Source organism: Globicephala melas, chromosome 15, assembly GCF_963455315.2.
Source record: "Globicephala melas chromosome 15, mGloMel1.2, whole genome shotgun sequence".
NCBI lineage: Eukaryota > Metazoa > Chordata > Mammalia > Artiodactyla > Delphinidae > Globicephala > Globicephala melas.
This window is the reverse complement of record NC_083328.1, coordinates 41,541,969-41,555,170: the sequence shown is the minus strand read 5'-3', so window position 1 is coordinate 41,555,170 and position 13,202 is coordinate 41,541,969. Positions and strand designations below refer to the sequence as shown.

Sequence of the window (13,202 nt, the reverse complement as noted above, 5' to 3'; positions counted from 1 at the left end):
AATGTTGACAACTGTGGATCTGGGTGAGGGTACATGGGATTTCATTATACTCATATCTGCTTTTGTGGATGTTTAAAAATTTCAACATATAAGCTAAAAAACAGTGTACTAATATCTGCAACCTACTTGGAAATGCAGACAAATAACAGATTGGAACTGATGGATGGATGGATGGATGGATGGGAAATGGAGAGAGACAGATTTGGGAGTGTAATAAAATGTCAATGGTAGAATCTGGGTGGTGGGTATGTGGGTGTACAGTTCTTTTTACTTTTCTGTATGTTTGGAAATTTTCATAATAAAATGTGAAAAAAGTTAGTCTAGGTACAATCCAGAACCTTTTAAAATAAATCTTAATTGTTATAATCTTTGCCTGACCTAACCCTAGTTTTTCCCAAGACTTGAATAAAGTGGGATGATGCATCATTGGAATCCTGGAACTTGTTTAAACACTTCCCCAAATGATTCCAAGGTTCCAGGCTGGTTTGGTAGAAAGCCCCTTCAGCAACTTGCCTCTCCTGGTGATGTCTAGATCCCAGTGACGTCATAAAGCCCCCAGTTCCTCTTTTCTGTTCTGTTCTATGTGAATGAAGCAACCTTTGAATCTGTACTTGGGTTTGCAATAGATTTATTTCCCTCCTAGGAAAATGTACTCACAGGCCATCGGCAAACCCTAGTCCAGTCAGCAGGTATATTTCTCATAATGAGTAAATCAATTGTGTTTTTAGCCTGAAAGAGTGTTTAGTTAGGATGAATTAAATTTGAAAACAAGTTTAATGAGGATGAGTTAAACTAGTTAAGTTAGTTGGGATGGAATGAATTATCAGAGACCAGTCTCTCTGGTGACTGATACACATGATTTCTGCAGAAGCAAAGCCAAGGCAAGACTTGGGTTACTAACACCTCTGCCAACTGTAACCATCCTTTGGGTCCTGGAGTGAAAGAAGTAGCTACGGTTTCCTATAATTATTATACCTGCTTCACAAAAGGATGAAACCTTTGGGGTCAAACCTATGGGGTCAAAAAGCAAATAAGCTTCTGGAGGAGGTCGAGCACTAGAACCTGTGACTTCTGAACAGCTAAACCAACACCTGGCAACAAGGAGGGCTTGGGCCATGGCTGGCCTTGTGTGGAGTCCCGTCCCTGGTTCTACACAAACATACAGAATCAGAACATCTACATAGTGGTACAAAGGACTTAAAGAAGTTTTTTCCTCTTTTGTCCACTTCACTTCAGAAACTTTACAGTATCAATGTCACACGGAAAAAAAAAAGTGTGATGTCAGCTAAATTATATACTCCTCTAATTAAAAATAAGTAAAGCAATAGACTCTAAATAGTCTATAATTAATTTCATATACTTGGAATGGTTTCCAATGAGAAAACTGCAATTTAAGCAAATGTACCAGCATTTCCTAACTACAAATGATTTACAACAGATTGGTAATTTGACAAAAGTTTTAAATGCAGACAAAGTAATAAGTACCTTGAATTTTATTCTGAGCAGAAGCAGAATAAAATAAAGAGATTTCTACATACTATACTCCAAACACTATAAAGCTGACTCAATTGTTCAGCATTAGCTTGAGAGTACAATTGGGTGACTCCATCTGAAAGTAGCCACTGACAGAGACAATTAATTGCACCTGGACAAACATAAACTCATGGGTGGTCTCATTACGGTTTTCATATAAGATAAAATGATTAAGTAATCACTTTTGTGTTAAAATATATTTTCCAGGAGGCAATATGAACAAAGTTTTAAAATCAACTGCCCCAAGTGACATGAATCATATTTTAAAAACTCATAATTGTCTAAAATAATGACTTGGTCCTCCACCTAATAATAGTAAACCTTTCGTATGAAGGACTTTCAACATTTAATCTTTGATATAACAAAAATTAATAATAATGATGATAGGAATGGTTTTGTTCTTTTTTAAGATGCTTCATCTTGTGATAGAGAATTCAGAAATCTTCACACTATCTTTCAGAGTATGCTATGGGGCAGGTGTCCCATTTTCCAGATGGGATTAAAGCAAAGAGACAGACGTCATCTGCCGAGGTTTGGTCAGGGGCTCAAGCAGGGCCACGACCACACCAAACATGGCTCTATTCACAGGCCTGCAGGAGTCCATAAGCTGTCAGAGCCTTCCCATTCTGCCTGGCTTAGAATTCTGTGACATCAATGTCATTAACAATTAAGGAACAAAAGTATCATTCTCTCCAAGTCTGTGTTTCTGGAATGACCAAGCTGACTGTTTCAGTCCAAGGGATATCACAAGGCAGAAGGGAATACTTCACTTTGGGGAATACCTAGCAACAGCTCCTGGGTGCTAAGGGGCACAGGAGGTGGGAGCACACAGAGGGCAGGGGGAGCGTGACGCCGGGATTAAAGTCTGTGAGACTATTGTAAATAGTGCCGCAATGAACACTGGGGTGCATGTGTCTTTTTGAATTATGGTTTTCCCTGGGTATATGCCCAGGAGTGGGATTTCTGGGTCATACGGTACTTCTATTTTTAGTTTTTTAAGGAACCTCCATACTGTTCTCCATAGTGGCTGTATCAATTTACATTCCCACCAACAGTACAAGAGGGTTCCCTTTTCTCCACACCCTCTCCAGCATTTATTATTTGTAGATTTTTTGATGATGGTTATTCTGACCAGTGTGAGGTGATACCTCATTGTAGTTTTGATTTGCATTTCTCTAATAATTAATAAAGATGTTGAGCATCTTTTCATATGCCTCTTGGCCATCTGTATGTCTTCTTTGGAGAAACGTCTGTTTAAGTCTTCTGCCCATTTTCTGACTGGGTTGTTTTTTTGATACTGAGTTGCATGAGCTGTTTGTATATTTTGGAGATTAATCCTTTGTCTGTTGATTCATTTGCAAATATCTCCTCCCACCATTCTGAGGGTTGTCTTTCGTCTTGTTTATGGTTTCCTTTACTGTGCAAAAGGTTTGAAGTTTCATTAGGTCCCATTTGTTTATTTTTGTTTTTATTTCCATTAGTCTAGAAGGTGGGTCAAAAAAGATCTTGCTGTGATTTACGTCAAAGAGTGTTCTCCCTATGTTTTCCTCTAAGAATTTTACAGTGCCCCATCTTACATTTACTCCATTTTGATGGATAAAGAAGATGTGGTACATATATACAATGGAATATTACTCAGCCATAAAAAGGAATGAAATGGGGTCATTTGTAGAGATGTGGATGGACCTAGAGACTGTCACACAGAGTACAGTAAGTCAGAAGGAGAAAAACAAATATCGCATATTAACGCATATATGTGGAATCTAGAAAAATGGTACAGATGAACCAGTATGCAAGGCAGAAACAGAAAGAGATGTAGGGAACAAACGTATGGACACCAAGGGGTTAAGGGGAGGTGGGATGAACTGGGAGGTTGGGATTAACATATATACACTAATGTGTAAGGAATGGATAGCTAATGAGGGCCTGCTGTATGGCACAGGGAATGTTACTTCACTTTGCTGTGCAGTAGAAACTAATACAACCTTGTAAAACAACTATACCCCAATTAAAAATAATAAAATAAAATATAAGGAGCATTAAAAAAATAAAGAAATAAAGCCTGTGAGAAAGGACTGGCAGCTAAGACCTGACTGCTTGTCTCTCAAAGGTCAGGTAGACACCTGGGCCTTTTTCCGAGGCTAGAGAGGGAACCAGTGACAATCAGTGTGCACTGTGAACAGCATCCTCATTCACGACACGGGGTAATTCTAATTGTAACAGAACACAACAGTGACATTATAATGGAACCATTCCTGACTTCTTTATCTGGCTTTAAAAAATGATTGTGGCAAAGAAACAGTTCCGAAGGCTCCAGATATTAATTTTAAAATTTGTGTTGGTCATAAAGAAGGATCATTTCTTCTGGAAGGCTGATTTATACATAACTGTAGATCAACAGTCATGTAAAAATGCAACTTCTCATAATGGAAACCAATGCTCTATTTATGCATGTTGAGAAACTAAAACAAACATTGGTGTAGTTGATGGAGATATCATATCTTATCACCCACAGTTACAGTTTGGCAGCCCAGGTTAAGAGAGTCACACGATGAATCATTTAGTCTAACAACTCAGTTTGCAAAGAGAATTATAAGTGCATAATATGCTTTTTATGCGACATACCACAACTGTGGTTTATGCCAAGTAGTATATCAACAGACACACAAGGCAGTGAGAAAGAAGCCGGGGTCCAGCTGAAGAGCCTTACAGTACACAATCACCAAATGACCACAGACTCCTCCCCAGCCAGCTTCTTCCACACCCCTGTAAAGGGTATTTTAAAGACTGCCTTTTGTCACTTCACATGATAAAAAACATGGAAGAGGATTTTCGTGCACTGCCCTTTACTGCTGTTAAGTTGAAAAGCTACTGATCCAGGAAGGTCATGTCTAGCATTCTCTGTAGTCTGGAGATCACAGCATGATGCAGAAGGGAATGTAAACACATTCAGGACTTGTGAACCTCACCTTGTGGTCTGTGGAATGGAGCCCTGAGATTAGCCAAGTTTTCTTGTAACAAGGTCCTTTTAGAGGCCATTACCCTGACTTCTCCTCATGCCCTGATGGGACCCAATACACACTGGATTTATGCTGAATTCTACTCTGAAAATCGTGTTATCCTTCCTGTTTATATCATTACATAAAAGTGCCTGTGTGGCATGTGGAAGGGAGAGAAGACAAGGCCGGATGTTAGACAACCAGACCCGAAGCCCCTCTGGCTCTCCTGGCCAGTCAAGGCCCTTTCAGATGGCTGACCACACCTGAGCTGTCATTTGTTCTCTGCTGCAAAATGGTGGGGACCTACTTCATAAAGAGGAAACGTAGTCAGTCCCCCGAATAAAAATCGGGGTTAGGACACTGGTAACATTCACGTACCATGAATCAAGCACCTACCAGGGGCCAGCACTGGACAAACTATTACACATACTACACAACTGTAATTTTGCGAATTCAATTAAGAAGCCCAGATGCCACGAAGCTTCTGAGGCCATGCACGAGAAGACACCTAGAGTGCCGAGAAGGTGGGTGGAAGGATCGATTTCTATCTGATTTAGGAAGGACGTACAAGAATCATGGTTCGTATGCACCAACCACCCTGCAAATGATTAACCCCCACTCTCTCACCCCAGCTTTCTAGCCATTTAAGGCACATCCTCCGAGCGCTGCTCTCGAACTTGAGGAAGCAGAGTTTAACACTCATTCAAACCCTGCATGGCTGGGCCCCACCTCCAGACTCCTGATTCAGTGGATCTGGGGTGGGACCCGAGAACGTGCATTTCTAACAAGCTCCCAGGGCTTGTCGATGCTGTTGGTGCAGGAACGTACTTAGGGGTCTGTATCACTAGCATGACCTTGGAAATTTAGGAACCTATCTGGGGTTTGGACCTGCTAAGGACATCCCTCTAGATGGTGGCTTTGCTGGATAACCTGGGCGTTCACCAAGGTACGCTAACATGTCAGACAAAGCCTACCCATCTTCCCTCCCCCCAAGTAAGCCTAAAAATGTTGCTATGGGCAGGGGTTGAGTAGATATATCCAATTAACAATGAAAAACAGATACATTCACAAAGAAGGAGATGGTGAAGCCACAGTTAAATTGATGCTGCAAGTGCCCAGCACAGTGCTGATCATGTGGACCAGCGTTTCGAGACCCTTATCTGGGAACAAAGGCCGACCCACCACAGCAGCAACTTGACGACAGTCATACCTGACTTGCTTTTCATTGCTGCCACCCCCAGGGGAGAGTCTGGGGATCTGGTGAAGGACAGCTGCTTCACAGGCGTCAAGGTCTTTTCTCAGAATGTCACTGCGATTACACAGCCTATAAAATAAAACAGGTACTGCAGGAGATGTTTATTTAAGCACAGACGGCCAGCTTCTAGAATCTATGGTGGTTCCTCATGGTTTATTGAAATATATCTGTAATACAATCTAGACGTAAAAATGCAGCAACCAGACTGTCTCTCGACAAAGATGTAAAATGGGGTGGTTTGAAAAACTTGTTTGTGTGTATGTGGCAGTTTTAAATCCATCAGAGGAAGTAGCTTTTAACCCTTTGAAGACTTTAATGATGTTCAAATCCACAGCTGTGCAATCTCATTCCACATGCCACCTGACTGATAGGAATGCCAGATAATCTTAACAGCAGAAAAGGCTAATTTTACATTGTCAATCATAACAAAGTTAGAGCTCCTCAACTCACATGAAATTTACTTAAATTGTCACTGCTAAGAAACTGAAAACTGCTGGCTGAAGTACAGGTTACATCCTCTATTTCTGAATGTAGAAAAATGACTATTATTTCTCCATTCAGACCCCACTGCAACATTTTCTTTATTCTTAGTAAGAACAGGAAGGAGTGGAAAGAGGGATTTAGCCCTCATCATCTATTTGCAGTCCACGGGGGGACTGGTGGAGTGTTAACAATTTGGCCACTGTTTTAGGTTAGGTCTGTCATAGGGCCACAACAGCCTCCAAAGAGATTGGGTAGTAACTTCCTTTAAAAAAAAAATGTCTGTTTGCATGATTCTAAAAAGCTATGGGAGAAGATATCAAAAACAAAACAGTATTTCTCCTTTAAAGGAACTGATCACATGTGTAGTTGGGAAGATTCAATACATACCCCAAAAGGAAAATGAAGCAACTTATAAACCAATGTTCATTAGCAAAGTACTACTAATTTGTAATTAGTGCAAAGGTTGGTTAAGTTACTAGATCTATGCAATGGCCATGCGCCCGATGATGCAAGGATGAAAAAGACCTGCTCCTCCTGTACACTGGAGGTACGGGCCCACCCCCACTCTGGAGCAGGTTTCCACCCTGGGCAGGAAATAGAAATGGGCCCCCAGATTCAAGCCCTGTTCTCGACTCCGGACCACCCTGTCGGCACTACAGCTCCTTGCCAAGTCCCGAGCTCCTGTCTAAACGCTAAGCCTGGAGTCTTCATCCCTATGGGCCAGACCCTGTTGAGTCCTTCAATCCTGAGCTCTGCTGCCCCACACCTCCTGGACTCCTGGCCAGTGGGACTTACAGCACCTATGGATACCTGCTTTTCCTAAGGCAAAATCTGGGTCCTGATTCTCCCTGGAAGGCTTTATCTTGTCGCCAACCAATTCACAGAATGAGACTGAGGCAGGAGACAGATGGGCCCCCCCACAGGGTAAACAGCTGGAGTTTGTTCCCTGTGGATGATACTCCAAGATGAAAATAGCAGGACAATCGAGAGAAGAGGCTGGGCCCTGCCCAGATAAAAGACCACTTACTTCTCATTCTCGAAGTCAAAGAGATCTGCCCAACTAGAAAGCTCCCTGGAGGTCAAAAGGGGAGTGATGCCAACCTACCCATAGGTCTCTTCGCTGGCATCCATCTTGGCTGAGAGATGCGCATGCACATGGCGGGACCCTGAGATATACCAAATATGGACTCAGAATCAGGCAAATCAAAATGACTGGCCAAAAGAAACCCGGAAGAAATGCCCCCTATAAGTGATTCAAACTACCACAAGGGCACAACTCTCTCTCTGAAAGTCCACACGTACTGTACCCTTTTTCCTCCTAATAAACACTTTACTTGTTTCACTACCTTCTGTCTTTGTGGGAATTCTTTTCTGCAAAGCTGAAGGGCCAGGGCCTTGTCACTGACCACTGGTCTAGTAGCTAGGATTCAGCACTCTCACTGCTGTGACCCGACCTCAATCTCTGGCTGGGAACCAAAACCCTGTTCAAGCCGCTGCAGGCTGAGGCCACCGGAGATCAAGACCTGCCCTTAAGATGAGGAAGATAAGCCAATTTCAGAGCAGTAAAGGAGCGCACAAGGGGAAGACAATCAGGAAGTGGGAGGAGGACCTTCTGCTGGGCAGGATGCAGATGAAGGAGAGATGACAGCTGAAGCCAAGGAGCCACAAGGCAAAGGCGACGGGAAATGCCAGGATGAGAGAGGTGTGGGGACCAGCAAGGAGATGAGTCTGGCCAGGTGGCGGCTGCAGTTGGTGGTGACGGAATAGTAAAGGGAAATAAAATTCGGTATAAAACTCTGGTGAGGCAACAGAGATAAACCTTGTGGATTCTGGAGCCATGGCTGGTTTCCTGGCAGCTGTGCCTCTATGGGGTTGGTGAGGGACAGACTGGCCAGGGGACTGACCCTGTGCTCTGGGTGGCCGGGGAGGAGCATGCAGGTGTGAGCGCAGTGTGGGAGGACCCAAGCACCCATGGCTGGTGGGCTGAAGATGCTAAAAGCTGGGGCACATGCCAACCTCAAACGGCCAGTCACCCTAGGCTTCCACTGAGGAATGTGTGTCTCAGTGAGGCTCCATCTTTCCAGTTTTCGAGAAGCTGGAAATTCACAATTACTAGTTTTATTTTTATATGCCATCTCCCAAATTTTAAAATGGGGCAACTATTCAAAAGAAAGTTAAATACTGTGCTTGACAAACAGGGGCCCTCTGCAGGCTTGGGGTCTCCAGCTTACGATGCTTCTAGACACACTTCCCGACCAGGTGGTAAACCCCTAGCAAGGGCTGTGGCTTCCGCACCTCCTCCCAAACCCAAGTACAGCAGGGAACTCGCAGACACTGGTTAATGCTACTGTGCTAAGGAGGGGTGGGGGCAGCCTCCCTCCAGGGATGAGCATTTTATCTCTGCCATTCTCAGGAAAGATGAGAAGAGAAAGCTGATCAGCGGTTTGATTATTGTTATAAACCCCCTACAGACAATGCTCCCTGATGCCAGCATCCGCGCCCACCCCCGCAACCCGATACCACCACGGTGGGGCCAGTGCTCCATCACACGCCAAACGCCTTCGTTCTTTCCTAGTCTGATTGGTCCAAACATCAGGTCTGCTTAGACCAGCTCTCCCCACATCTGTCTGGGAGCTTCTCCGACTGCCTTCTTCGCAGGGATCTTTCTCATCCCTGAATTCCTCTAGCACAACGCAGACAGCATCCTACTCTGTACTGCTCTCCAGTTATGCCCTGTCTGCCAAGTCTTCTCAACATGACCAGAAGCCTGTTGAGAACAGCAACTGGACTTGTGATTTCACAGGATGCTGAAGACACACTTAAAGACACTGTGTGTTGAATGACAGGCCAAGATTTAAAAACAGATTAGGGAATTCATGACACGCCTGTTGTCACAGCCTGTTTTTACATGTTGGTGTCACACCAGTCTGGGGCTTCCAGGGCTCCGCAAGGAGTGATCAACAAGACAGTGATCAATTAGACGGCCGCAAGCACTGTCCCCATGGAGCTACGGCCGATGCCAGATTAACTCCGAACCTTGATGAGTTGGTCTGTGTTGAGATTTCTAGCAGTTATCTCCCCATGGGATAGACTTTAGTTTGCAAAATATCCATCAATCCTTTGCTGAAAATAACTCTTAAATAATTCACACAGTGTACTGAGCTAAAGATTACTATTTCAGAATTCAAGACCCCAATTTGTTTCATGTCTTCTATTTGCATTCCTACCAAAATACTTCAGCTGGGAGGGCAATGGCCTGACAGTCCATGTCCAGTCTCCCCGGGGGAATATGTGGCCTGGCACCAAGGCACTGGGCCCTACCATCCGGTCGTTTTCTGTGAAGTCCGGCAAGTGGACAAACCTGCTGGATGACAAGCAATTGCTAGAAACACAAACAGCACTTTAAAATATTTTATTTTATCCAATAATAGTTAAGTATACAATAAATAAAATTAGTTTTTGGCTAAATTTAAAGTAATTACTTTTTTTAAAAAAAATATTTATTTATTTTTGGCTGCGTTGGGTCTTCATTGCTGCACGCAGGCTTTCTCTAGTTGCGGGGAGTGGGGGCTACTCTTTGTTGTGGTGCGTGGGTTTCTCACTGCGGTGGCTTCTCTTGTTGTGGAGCATGGGCTCTAGGGTGCACAGGCTTCAGTAGTTGTGGCACACGGGCTCAGTAGTTGTGGCTCGCGGGCTCTAGAGCGCAGGCTCAGTAGTTGTGGCACACGGGCTTAGTTGCTCTGCGGTATGTGGGATCTTCCTGGACCAGGGCTCGAACCTGTGTTCCCCGCATTGGCAGGCGGATTCTTAACCAATGCGCCACCAGGGAAGTCCATAAAGTAATTACTTTCTAAGGTTTTGGCTAAATTTAAAGTAATTACTTTCTAAGAAAGCTTCATTTTTCAGTCACACAGAATTTAGGACATAATTTACAAGAAAGCAATTCCATGTCAGGCTAATGTGAGCACTCAAATTAAGGTAGAATTTTTTGTGTAAAGTAAGCGAGAAAAGGTGTTATGCTTTTTCTTTCAGTATCACAAGCTGAAAATGACTTCTTAGCAAACAGAAAATAAACTTTTCCTTAACTGTAGCATATGACTTTCACACATGCCCGTGGGTGCTGTTTTTGGGGGACTCGGCACAGATGCGCTTCAGCTGCAGTGATGCGAGCTTGACTTCTGGGCTTCCTTTTCTCCAGGAGACAGTAGTCAGCATGGTGTGTTCCCCGACTCCAGGTAGTGACAAGTTTGCTTACCTAATTTACATATTATAGTGTTACTTGTTAAAAGTTTTATGAATTACGTTTACTGTCTTTTTAACGAAACTGAAGAATCAGAAAGGAGTTGGTTACATCCAGAACGAAGTTTTAGGGAGGAAACTGTATTTCAGAACAAGCAACAACAAACAGGCATCACTCGCAGAGGTGGCTGTGGATGGTGAGCCTGTCACTGAGGAATAACCCACACGTGAGGGTGGGAAGGGGACGACCCAGATGGACTGTCTGCACCCGATTCCGGAGGTCGCAGAAACCCCGCCTGGAAACTCACGGCTTCAGTCCTACCTTCCTTTTGAAACATAAGTGGCTTTGATCTTTTCACTAAGAACACATGGTCTGGATAGAAAAGATGATTTAAAAACTATCATTTTATCAGATCCCAGGCCTTGTTTTCTGCATTTAATTCCCACGGAAACTTGTTGATTACAATGAACATTTAAAAATTCTCCTAAGATCCATGAGGTTCTTAAACAGAAGTAACAGAATGCATTCACGTACCTAATGCTCAAAGCCCACAACTGCTGCAAAATATAACTAATGAACCAAAGCCGACTGTTGTCAGTCAAAACCCGAGCCGCTAATTCAATTTGTGTAGCTTACTGGTCCTCCTGAAGCAATTTAGCACCTTTGCCAATAAGAGAAAACCTCTAGTGACACCCCACCCACAGGTACACAAACACAACCCAGAAGCAGAGAGGCCCGAAGAAAGCCCTACCTCCATAAAGATGCAAATTAAGATTTAAACAGGGTAGCAATCGGCCAGCGCTAATCCTTTTACCGAGGTGTAAATGGCTATTGAGAACTGAATTCTGGGCTGCCAGCTTTTGTTGGGTAGTCTTACAGACACATTTCACCCAGGAGCCACGCCAAGCCACCAACTCTGAGGACGACTGATAAACAGTTTCATCAGGCCAGCGTAATTTGTTTGCTTTGCTATCAAACTTCCTGACCATCAATCCAAACGCGTCAACGTAACCGGCATGAAGAATTAGCACCCTGGGAACAGGAACTGGGAGCAAGGATCCCAAGCCTGACGCCCAGTGGCCAGAACAGCTGTAGGTGCGGCCGAGGCAGGGTCTGGACGTGGGGTTTTGTTGGCCACACAAAACGGTTGTAGAAAGGACAAACATGTACATAGTTAAACAGTATTTTTCTTTTCATGGGCTGTCTTAGGAAACCTATGTTTTGGTGGCTACCTCGGCCCCCATTGTGCAACCCCCTGGGTGGTCCCTTCCGGGGGGGGGCACTCGAAGGGAGCACAAAGCCGGAGGGAGGGGAGGAGGGGGCGGCAGCACAAAGGCCAGCGGTGGGGGCGGGGGTCTGCGGCGGCCGCGGGCCAGGGGTCACGAACAAGACTCCTCTCTTCACCCGGGAAACAAGGGCTCCTTCTCTTCACCTGGAGGCCGTGTGAGGGCGATGACAGCTGGGATCGAGGGCTTGCCGTGCGGGGCACCCGGGCCTGCGAGCATGCTCTTTATTTAAAGCAGCAGAGGCTGCACAAGCAAAACCCCTGCCTTTTCCCCCTCGCTGGCCTCCAAACAGATCTCCTTATTCTGCCCCACTTCAATTCTCAGAACTACTCCCTCTCCCTGACCACCTGATTTTAAGTTCCTTAATGAGGCACTGGAAGGCCCCCTTTCTGACTGGTGCTCCCCTCCAGCCTTCAAAAGAAAGAACCCGCCTGAACCCAGAACGAGTTCTTAGTAGCCAAGAATCTCTGTGTGCCCCAAACGTAACATCCAGGTTGATAAAAATCCACCCTGCTGGGAGGATGAAGGCTGGAAACATTTGCTCCTTGGGTTTCTGTTAAGTCCCTGACATGTCACCAGAGGGGTGTCGTCATTAGGGTGCTGGCTGCGCTCTCCAATCTGAGGTGCATACAACAGATTTATGGAGCCAGTTACCTAAAGTGACCGGGCTTTAAATCTCTGCTGCCAAAATGAACATGCAGGGTAAATGACTCATTATCAGACAACCTGATGCCTTTCAAAAATTTAATACAATCAGGCCATGTATTTTGGAAAAGTTTAAAAAATACTATGAACATAGTAAAAAAAATTTTTTTTATTAGACGTCATCATTGGTTCTATAATTAAACGCGAGAAGGTGCTTTTGGTAAAGGGGTATCTTTTACCGTCAGGGTAGAACCATCTTTGCTGGGGCTTAATGACTGATGGAGGACCCTAAAACCAAACATCAGACTTTCGCCGTGCTGGTACATGTCTGTCTCCAAATGTGTACGTGCGCGTGCGCGCGCGTGTGTCTGTGTGTGTGTGTGTGCGTGTGTGCAGGGGTGCATCTGTAGGAGAAGAGACCAGGAGGCTCAGGCTGGGCCAGCGTGGCTTCACCGCTGGAGGGAGACCAGAAGGCATGATGGGTGGTGGATGGGTCGCTGAGGCTCAGGAACCATTCAGACCCTGAAATAAGTTAGCGTTTACGTCGCTTCTCACCTAGAAGGGACATATGAGACTCCTTCAAGGCCAATTAAGTCTGATGAATGGGAGTGGGGTCCAGGGCAGTCACTGACTCAGTGTTCTGCGTCCACTTCAATGATGCCACTGAAATGGCAGCAGCAGCACCCAGGGAGGGACCTGCAGGAAAGAGACTGAACACTTGGCTATTAACGCTTGCCCTCTGCTGTAGGAGTCAGTAGAAA

The 13,202-nt window shown here is 44.7% G+C and overlaps 1 protein-coding gene across 4 annotated transcripts in view; it reads right to left on the bottom strand.

Moving 5' to 3' along the window:
• The window catches only part of KIZ (kizuna centrosomal protein), a 113,697-nt gene that overhangs the window by 38,072 nt on the left and 62,423 nt on the right, over positions 1–13,202 (bottom strand). For 3 of the 4 annotated variants that reach the window (XR_009559056.2, XM_030872477.2, XM_060284962.2), the window contains one exon: positions 5,743–5,856. The exons of the other annotated variant lie outside the window; for it this stretch is intronic. Coding sequence is in view for 2 of the 3 variants with exons in the window: in XM_030872477.2 (XP_030728337.1) it covers positions 5,743–5,856 (114 nt within the window). In the remaining variant the exon portion in view is untranslated. The remainder of the gene's footprint in view (positions 1–5,742; positions 5,857–13,202) is intronic. 4 annotated transcript variants of the gene reach the window in all.